The sequence below is a fragment of the Rhinopithecus bieti genome, unplaced genomic scaffold, assembly GCF_001698545.2.
Source record: "Rhinopithecus bieti isolate Rb0 unplaced genomic scaffold, ASM169854v2 scaffold_574, whole genome shotgun sequence".
NCBI classification, from domain to species: domain Eukaryota; kingdom Metazoa; phylum Chordata; class Mammalia; order Primates; family Cercopithecidae; genus Rhinopithecus; species Rhinopithecus bieti.
Genome location: NW_016803605.1, coordinates 719,061 through 729,149, shown reverse-complemented (window position 1 = coordinate 729,149; position 10,089 = coordinate 719,061). Strand labels below are relative to the sequence as shown.

The window sequence follows — 10,089 nt, the reverse complement described above, 5'->3', positions numbered from 1 at the left end:
TCTAACTCTGGTTTCATAAAAGATAGATGAAGAGGGCCGGGCGCGGTGTCTCACGCCTGTCATCCCAGCCCTTTGGGAGGCCGAGGCGGGCGGATCACCTGAGGTCATGAGTTTGAGACCAGCCCGGCCAACATGGCGAAACCCCGCTCTATTAAAATACAAATATTAGCTGGGTGTGATGGCTCACGCCCGTAATCCGAGCTACTCGGGAGTCTGAGGGAGGAGAATCGCTTGAACCGGGGAGGTGGAGGTTGCAGTGGGCCGAGATCGTGCCACTGCACTTCAGCCTGGGCGACAGAGTGAGACTTAGTCTCAGAAAAAAAAAAAAAGCTGAAGACAGCGTGTTAAAAAATTCAGATTCGAAGCTGGGCGCGGTGTCTCGTGCCTGTAATCCCAGCTACTCGGTAGGCGGGAGGATCACTTGGGCCCAGGAGTTTGAGTCCGGTTCGAGTCCCTCCTTGGGCAGCATAGCAAGACTCTGTCTCTAAAAAAAAAGTTCAGATTCAAACACACCTCCTACTGCCCCAGAAAATTGAGTTGTTGGTTTTTGAGACAGGTCTCACTCTTTGGGTTGTTGGTTTTGGAGACAGAGTCTCGCTCTGTCGCCCCGGCTGGAGTGCGGCAGCACAATCATAGCTCACCGCAGTATCACTTTGTAGTGCCAGAGAGGAAGGAAGTATTCCACACGTGTGCTCACACACAAAATTAGGGGGTATGCCAGGGTGCCAACTGAAAGAGCTCCCAATGGCCAAAGCTGGAACAATTTGAGCAGCAAAATAAAGTAGTATTGCATTATAATCCCAAAAATAAAGTATCCATGAGCCTGTGGTCATATAGATGAATAGAGAACAAATAAATAAAGGGGGGAGAATAGACAAATAGTTTGTGCAGAAGAATTCCAAATAATCTGTGTAGATACTCTGCTCTCAAGAAGGTGAAGGATACCTCCCCATTCTGTAAGTATGGACTGTGCATAGTGACTTCCTTTCAAAGAAGAGGGTGCAGGAAAGGGGAGAAAAAGACTAAATTTACAGTGGAGAAACCGGACTTTGACATCCAGGTGGTTGAGGTTAACCTCAATATTGATAAGTCATGTGATTAAAATGGGTCTTTACTTCTGGGATCTTTCAATCTAATCATGAAAAAAACACTAGACAAATTCCCGTTGAGCCACATCCTCCAAAACACTTGCCTAGTACTCCTCAAAACTGTTGGTGGGCACAGTGTGTCACCTGTAGTCCCAGTACTTTGGGAGGCCAAGGCAGGAGGATCACTTGAGGCCAGGAGTTCAAGACCAGCCTGTCCAACATGGCAAAGCCCTGTCTCTACTGAAAATACAAAACACTTAGCTGGGTGTGGTGGTGCATGCCTGTAATCACAGCTACTTGGGAGGCTGAGGCAGGAGGATCACTTGTACCCGGGAGGCGGAGGTTGCAGTGAGCTGAGATCACCTCACTGCACTCCAGCCTGGGCAACAAGAGGGAGACTCCGTCTCAAACAAGTAACACTGTCAAGTCATCAAAACAAGGAAAGTCTGAGAAACCGTCACAGCCAAGGATACATGGCTGCTAAATGTAATGTCTTACCTTGGGTGGGATCCTGGGACAGAAGGGCATTAGGTTAAAAAAACCAAGGAAATCGGCCGGGCGCAGTGGCTCACTCCTGTAATCCCACTTTGAGAGGCTGAGGCCGGTGGATCACCTGAGGTCAGGAGTTCGTGAGCCGCCTGGCTTTCGAGAGCAGCCTGGCTAACATGGCAAAACCCCATCTCTACTAAAAATACAAACATTAGCCGGCCATGGTGGTGGGCGCCTATAGTCCCAGCTGCTCGGGAGGCTGAAGCAGAAGAATTGCTTGAACCCGGGAGGCGGAGGTTGTGGTGAGCCAAGATTGTGCCGCTGTGCTACAGCCTGGGCGATAGAGTGAGACTCCATCTCAAAACAAACAAAAAACACTAAGGAAAGCTAGATAAACTATGAAGTTTAGTTAATAATATTGTGCCATATTAGTTCATTCATGGTAATAAATGTACCATTCTAATATAAGATGTTAATCATAGGGGAAATGGGTGTGTGGGATTTTTTTTGCTGTCATTGCAATTTTTCTACAAATCTAAAACTATCCTAAAAATCTTCTTTAAATAAAACAGGTTTGAAGGCCATACCCACAATGGTTCCAATTCTGAGTCTGTGGTGGGTCAGAGGAATCTGCATTTTTAAAAAACAGAACCCCATATAATTAGGATGCAGCCAGACCCGGTGGCTCATGCCTGTAATCCCAACACTCTGGGAGACCGAGGTGGGAGGACTGCTTGAGCCTAGGAGTTAAGGACCAACCTAGGCAACAAAGCAAGACCCTATCTCTACAAAATTAAAAGATTTTTAAATTACTCCTTGGGAGGCTGAGGTGGGAGTATTGTTTAACCCCAGGAGTTTGAGGCTGCAGTGGGCTATGATGGTGCCACTGCACTCCAACCTGGGCGACAGAGTGAGACCTTGTCTCCTCTCAAAAAAAAAAGTAAAATTAGGATGCAGATAATCCAGGGACCACAGTTTGAGAAACCGCTATTATCTAGGGGGTTGGCTGAGCGGAGCAAGGCGTAAGAAGTCTTCCTCCAACTCTCTTCATACATGAATAGACTTGCCTGGACCACCCACTTGTGGTTGCCACTGTGTCCTGACCACAGAGCAGGTGGGGGTGAGCCTGGATTACCACAAGCAGTTTTGGTTCCATGTCTGTCAAAGCAGCAACACTATGTAAAAGCTTCTGTTTAAGCTGCTCCCTTTCAGGGTAATTTGTCATGCAGCAACAGATAATATACCCCTCAGCCTTTTCAACCGGGGAGTATTTTTCCATTTCCAGAGTTCATTGGATTTATTTAGGATGGGATCCAAACAATATTAGCAATCGCATGAGAGCTTGTTAACTAGTAGCTGTTCGGTTCTTATGGTGCACCCTTCCAAATGCTTAATTTACATTTTATTTTTATTTATTTATTTTGACATGGAGTCTCGCTCTGTTGCCCAGGCTGGAGTGCAGTGGCACGATCTCGGCTCACTGCAACCTCCATCTCTGGATTCAAGCAATTCTTGTGCCTTAGCCACCCAAGTAGCTGGGATTACAGGCATGCACCACCATGCCTGGCTAATTTTCGTATTTCATATTTTTAGTAGAGATGGGGTTTCACCATGTTGCCCATGCTGGTCTCAAGCTCCTGAACTCAAGTGATCCGCCCACCTCGGACTTCCAAAGTGTGGAATTACAGGCATGAGCCACCACACCTGGTCATAATTTACATTTTATTTAACTGATAGGTTGCGGGGGTTGAGGAGGGGCAATTTTCATCCCATTTTACAGATTGAGAAAACTGAGGCTCCCACAGGGAAAGTGATTCGCCCTAGTTTACAAGGAGGTAAGAGGAGCCAGGATGGATGAGGTTCATCTGACGTCTGAACCCCTTCCCTTAACTGCAGTGTTCTAACTGCTTCAAACTCAGCGTCCACCTCTGCTCCCCCTCCCTCCCCATCTTTAAGCCTTAGCTGATAGGTGGGCCCTCTGTGAAACCTCCTGACACTGCCGTCTACTTTCCCAGCCCCTCAGAACACAGCACACCCTGCCATAGACACGATCACACCCCGATGCATTCAATCCTCTGCAGTCAATTCCCCATCTGAGCTAATGGCATCGACTACAGCTGCTCAGGCTCAAACCTGCCCTGCCAACTCGATCTGTCCTTTCCTTGACCACCTCCCACTGACGTGTGAGCCACTGACAACTCTGTTGCCCAGGCTGGAGTGCAGTGGTGCAATCTTGGCCCACTGCAACCTCCACCCCCCAAGTTCAAGTGATTTTCCTGCCTCAGCCTCCTGAGTAACTGGGACTACAGGTGTCCAACATCATGCCTGGCTAATTTTTTTGTATTTTTAGTAGAGATGGAGTTTCATCATGTTGGCCAGGCTCGTCTCAAACTCCTGACTTCAAGTGATCCACCTACCTTGGCCTCCCAAAGTGCTGGAATTACAGGTGTGAGCCACTGTGGAGTCCACCTTTCTTTTCTTTCTGTCTTTCTGACGGAGTCTTGCTCTACCAGACTGAAATGCAGTGACATAATCTCAGTTCACTGCAACCTCCGTCTCCCGGGTTCAAGCCATTTTCCTACCTCAGCCTCCCAAGTCGCTGGGATTACAGTCACATGGCACCACACCCAGATAATTTTTGTATTTTTAGGACAGACGGGGTTTCACCATGTTGGCTACTATGGTCTTGATCTCTTGACCTCATGATCCGCCTGCCTTGGCCTCCCAAAGTGCTGGGATTACTGGCAAGAGCCACTGCACCTGGTCATGGAGCTACATCTTGAGTGGTCTAGGCTAACTGTGGTCATTTCCCTTCTCACTAACAGGGATCAGTTTAGAAGCGAACACAGGCTCAGTGAGACATACGGCATCTGCTGGGAGCTGGTCAAGTTTTCCTCACTCTTAAAAAGGGAGGCAGGGAGGGGGGTTGTTTTCTCCCTGACTCCCCTGCCCCCTGCAGGTCTGGATTTTGGTTCAAGGTTATTCTCGCCTCTGCTGGAGCCCTGGTTCTGCCCCTGCCCCTGCCCCTGCCAGGGGTCCCTGATTCCAAGGCTGAGCCCCCACGGGGACAACCAAACTCCATGATTGTTTAAATCAACACCAACTCTTCTGTTATAGCCAAAAGCATTTCCAGTATCAAGACCCAAAATCACCTTGTTTGCTTATTATTACTGCTACCTTCCTGCTCCTACAAGGGAAGGTCCGTGAGAAAAGGGGCCTGTCTTGCTTCACTATCCCTGTTGCACCGATTGGCAACATCCAGTGCATTCTACAGCAGGTGCTTCGTAGATGTTTGCTGAATGAATGTCCAAATCAACATGCCTGTCTTCTCCCTAAGGCCCCCAGCCCCCAGGGCAGGCCACAGCTGACTCACCTCCCGGCCTTAGCACGTGGTGGGGTTCCTAAGCCTTTATTGGATCAATAGGCAGGGAAGTCAAAGACAGTGGCTCAAGAACCCAATTTAATCAGATTTACGAGTTGACACGTACAAAAAACACGGAACAATGCAGAATTCATCGCAAGACTAGGGACTGAATCTGGAAGGCAGAGTCCCCGCCCTGGGGAGGGGCCCAGCGTGTTGGAGATCTCAAGGTTTTTTCCCACTGATTCTCTACGTCTTGGCCTTATCTAACACATGAAACCAAACCCCACAACGGAGGCTAAGATTTAAGAGCTACCCAGAGCTAACTTTTCCCCTCCCCAAGCCTCCCTGCTCTAGAAGTGGAAGAGAAAGAAGGGGAGAGACTATGAACCTAAGGAGAGTAGAGCCTCCAGCGCCACTGGACAGGGACTGCATAGCTGTCCAACAACTGAGCTCCTCCTGCCTATCTGTGGCCAAATGCCCGCCACGTTTGCAGGCCGGTTGGCCAACGGGGGATGGGGAGGGTGGGGGGAGGCAGAGGGGTACCCCAAACACCCTGGAGAGGCTGAAGGGAGGAGGGGCAGCACCGGAGGCCCCATTTGGACTTCCTGCCACAGGAATCACCACTGCAGGGGGCCGATGTCAGCTCCCAGCTCCTCTTCCTTCAGCTGGAAGGGCTTCACCGGCCACTTCACCCTGACGATGGGCTCCACGTGGTCCTGAAGGCGGTGCCGCTTCATGTGGGCATTTCGACTCTTGATCTTGTCAAACACCCTGAGGAGTCGCCAGAGGACATGGGGTCAGAGCAGGGAGGAAGGGATCATGGGGGGCTGAGGCTGGGAGTCCTAGGGACGTCTCCAGGAGAAAGCTGAGTACCTTTCACACTCTCTGCATGGAAAAATGCCCTGGCTCTCCACGCTTCCCGACGGCTCTGGGGTCCGCTTGGGGCCTGCATTTGGGCTGGAGCTGAGGATGGACTCCCTCCTATAACTCTTGGTTTTTATCTTTAACTCGGGAATTGGATGGTGGCTGGGTCTCTCCCGAGGGCTGCATGGGACCTGCAGAGGGAGCAGAAGTGACATAAGGGTGCTGACCTGTCCTGCTGTAAGAGAGGCACAGAGCTGAGGGCACACGTGTCTCCTGCAGGGAAACCCTTCCGTCAGGAGCATCCCTGCCCTCTGACCCCACCCTCCAACTCCACAGGCAGCAGGCACTGGGAGAAGAGACGAGCTCCCGACACCGCCCCGGTTCCTCTACCTTTTCCTCTGTCCTTTCCACCTCCTCCGGCTCTCTCTTGATCCTCTTTTCTAGCCCTGGGGTTCGGCCACAGTCAAACTTGATCATTTTTTTCCAGATGTAATAATACTCAACGCACTGAGCTACCGTCTTTGTCTGGATCTAGTGAAAGAAAACAAGCAGGCTGTGGCCGTGCCACGCGGGCCCCGGGAGTGTGACCTTGCCACTGGGCCGGCCGCCTCCTTTGGAAAGCCCTTCGGAAGGATCTCTTCCTTTGGCTTGGCGTCACCACTCACCACAAAGGCACAGGACCACAAAATCCTTCCTGGGGATGAGGGCGTTCAAAGTGGAGCCACACAGTAGCCACTAGTACTTAAGCCTGCACATTCTGAGCAGTCATTCCAGCCCAGGAATTCTTTCCTAAGGAAGATACGCACAAAGGTCCCTCCAGGGATGCTAACTGCGACATCATGCTGATAAATCGGAATGCCCTCTACAGGCAGACTACCACACAGACATTACAACAGCTAGGCAGAGCCTCTAAAGTCTTGGCAGGAAGTGGCCCACTCTAGAAGAAGGGGAGGTTTTGAGTGCACAGCATGAACCTACGGGATCATTTTCCCGTTCCTCCACTAAGAAAGGATCCCACTAAAAATAACTTCTGTTAAAAACAAAAGGGAAGCTGGGCTTGGTGACTCACGCCTGTAATCCCAGCACTTTGAGAGGCTGAGGCATGTGGACTACTTTTTTTTTTTTTTTTTTTTGAGACGGAGTCTCGCTCTGTCGCCCAGGCTGGAGTGCAGTGGCCGGATCTCAGCTCACTGCAAGCTGTGCCTCCTGGGTTTAGGCCATTCTCCTGCCTCAGCCTCCCGAGTAGCTGGGACTACAGGCGGCCGCCACGTTGCCCGGCTAGTTTTTTGTATTTTTTAGTAGAGACGGGGTTTCACCGTGTTAGCCAGGATGGTCTCGATCTCCTGACCTCGTGATCCGCCTGTCTCGGCCTCCCAAAGTGCTGGGATTACAGGCTTGAGCCACCGTGCCCAGCCTCTACAAAATTTTTTAAAAATTAGCCAGTCATGGTGGTGCATGCCTGTGGTCCCAGCTACTTAAGACGCTGAGGTGAGATGACCGATTGAGCCCAGGAGTTCAAGGTTAGAGTGAGCTTTTTTTTTTTTTTTGAGACAGAATCTCACCCTGTCGCCCAGGCTGGAGTACAATGGCATGATCTTGGCTCACTGCAACCTCCACCTCCCGGGTCCAAGTGATTCTCCCATCTTAGCCTCCTGAGTAGCTGGGATTACAGGTACCTGCCATCATGCCCAGCTAATTTTTGTATTTTTGTAGAGACAGGGTTTCACCATGTTGGCCAGGATGGTCTTGAACTCCTGATCTCAGGTGATCTGCCTGCCTCAACCTCCCAAAGTGCCGGGATTACAGGCCTGAGCCACTGCACCCGGCCAGCAGTGAGCTATGATGTGTCATGGCACTCCAGAGTGAGTATCTCTTTTTTTTTGAGACGAAGTCTCACTCTGTTGCCCAGGCTAGAGTGCAGTAGCACGGTCTCGGCTCACTGCAACCTCTACCTCCTGGGTTCAAGCGATTCTTCTGCCTCAGCCCCCCAAGTAGCTGGGACTACAGGTGCGCACCACCACACCCAGCTATTTTTTGTGTTTTTAGTAGAAACAGGGTTTCACTTTATTGGCCAGGCTGGTCTCGAACTCCTGACCTCGTGATCTGCCTGCCTCAGCCTCCCAAAGTGCTGGGATTACAGTCATGAGCCACCATGCCCGGCGAGCGTCTCTTTAAAAAAAAAAAAAAGGAAAAGTTTAATTGCTCTAGGAAGAAAATTTCTCAGGAAATAAAATTGGCTACTGAGCTCACTCCAGAAAAGACATTCTCCACCCAAATGTTTTCAGCTTTTAAGTATTCACAAACGAGGAGTCAAAACAGCACAAACTCTGCCTAAGAAACATCACTAAGTTTAAAAAAAAGTTGGACTTCTGCTTCTGAACAAGATGGAGCAACAGAACCAGATTTACCCTCTCGTCCCAAACAATGAAAACAGAGTCAAAATATAAACAATGTTTGGCAAGACACCAAGCATCATTCAGCAAAGGCCAGTGAACCCTGACAGGAAGCAAGCTGCCACTGCTCTGGCTTATCACCTTGTGTTTCCAGGCCACCACCCAGGCAGGGGCAATTTAGACAGAACCCAGCAGGACTTAGGGAGCTGAGGTGGAGCACAGTGCCCCTGGAGACCACGGCGGTAGAGCCCACAGGACAGAGGATGGGAGAGGAAAGAGCTGCACACAGAACACTCCAGAGATGGGGAGCAAATTTCCCCCAAGGACTCAGCCCAAGACTGCCCAGCACATGCATGGGAACAGACCAGCCAAAAAGAGCCATCCAAAACGATGAGAGGGAAAAGTGCCTGCTGCTCCTACAGGGCCAGGAAGAGTGCCCGTTCCCACAGCCAGAGTGGGAAACTTCGTGATTCAGGGGGCACTGGGTAGGGCAGTGACACAGTCTTGCCTCAGTAAGGAGAAATAATCAGCCTTAGAGAAGAGCTATGCTGGACCAATCTAAAAAATCTAAAACTGAATCTAAAAGTAGCTGTGTCCCAGAACAAAACTCAAGAATATTTATAAGGCTGCAAGAATATCCAGCATCCAACAGCTAACATTCACAATGCCTGTGATCTGGTGAAAATCACCATGTATGCTAAGAAGCAGGATAACATGGCACTCAGGAGGAGAAAACCCAATCTGTCAAAGTCAACCCACCACAGACACAGATGTTAGAATGAGCAAGGAAGGACGTGAAAGGTTACCGTAATTGTTTAATATATGTTCAAAGAGTTATGCCAGAGGCCAGGCACGGTGGCTCACACTTGTAATCCCACCACTTTGGGAGGGGGAGGCAGGAGGATCACCAGAGGTCAGGAGTTTGAGACCACCCTGACCAACATGGGGAAACCCCATCTCTACTAAAAATACAAGAAATTTAGCCGGGCGTGGTGGTGCGCACCTGTAATCCCAGCTACTCAGGAGGCTGAGGCAGAAGAATCGCTTGAACCCAGGAGGTGGAGGTTGCAGTGGGCCGAGATCATACCACTGCACTCCAGACGGGTGACAGAGCGATACTCTGTCTCAAAAAAAAAAAAAAAGTTGGCCGGGCGCGGTGGCTCAAGCCTGTAATCCCAGCACTTTGGGAGGCCGAGACGGGCGGATCACGAGGTCAGGAGATCGAGACCATCCTGGCTAACACGGTGAAACCCCGTCTCTACTAAAAAATACAAAAAACTAGCCGGGCGAGGTGGCGGGCGACTCCGTCTCAAAAAAAAAAAAAAGTTATACCAGAGCTAGGTGTGATGACACACACCTGTAGTCCCACCTACTCAAAGCTGGAGGATCACTTGAGCCCAGGAGGTCAAAGGGTACAGTGAACTATGATCACACCCCTGTACTCCAGCTTGGGCGACAGAGTGAGATCCTAGATCTTAAAAGAAATAAGAACAAATAAAAACTTGAAAACACTGCTAAGAGAAATTAAAGATGATGCATAGAGACACAGCCCCTGTTCATGGGTCAGAAACTGAGTGTTATTAAAATGTCAACTCTCCTTGGCCAGGTGCGGTGGCTCATGCTTGTAATCCCAGCACTTTGGGAGGCTGAGGCAGGTGGATCACCTGATGTCAGGAGTTCAAAAGATTAGCCTGGCCAACATGGTAAAACCTGTCTCTACTAAAAATAAAAAAATTAGCTAGGCATGGTGGTGGGTGCCTGTAATCCCAGCTACTTGGGAGGCTGAGGTACGAGAATCGCTTGAACCTGTGAGGCGGAGGTTGCAGTGAGTGAAGATCGTGCCACTGCACTCCAGCCTGGGCAACAAGAGTGAAACGCCATCTCCAAAAAA

At 50.0% G+C, this 10,089-nt stretch overlaps 1 protein-coding gene across 7 annotated transcripts in view; it reads right to left on the bottom strand.

Moving 5' to 3' along the window:
- Positions 1 to 5,024: 5,024 nt before the first annotated feature.
- ZNF541 (zinc finger protein 541) overlaps positions 5,025 to 10,089 on the bottom strand; it is a 53,250-nt gene continuing 48,185 nt past the window's right edge. For all 7 annotated transcript variants that reach the window (XM_017889207.1, XM_017889201.1, XM_017889225.1 and 4 more), the window contains 3 exons: positions 6,196 to 6,336; positions 5,815 to 5,996; positions 5,025 to 5,712 (listed from right to left, as the gene is read on the bottom strand). In XM_017889207.1, the coding sequence (XP_017744696.1) occupies positions 5,559 to 5,712; positions 5,815 to 5,996; positions 6,196 to 6,336 (477 nt within the window). In that variant the 3' untranslated portion in view covers positions 5,025 to 5,558. The remainder of the gene's footprint in view (positions 5,713 to 5,814; positions 5,997 to 6,195; positions 6,337 to 10,089) is intronic.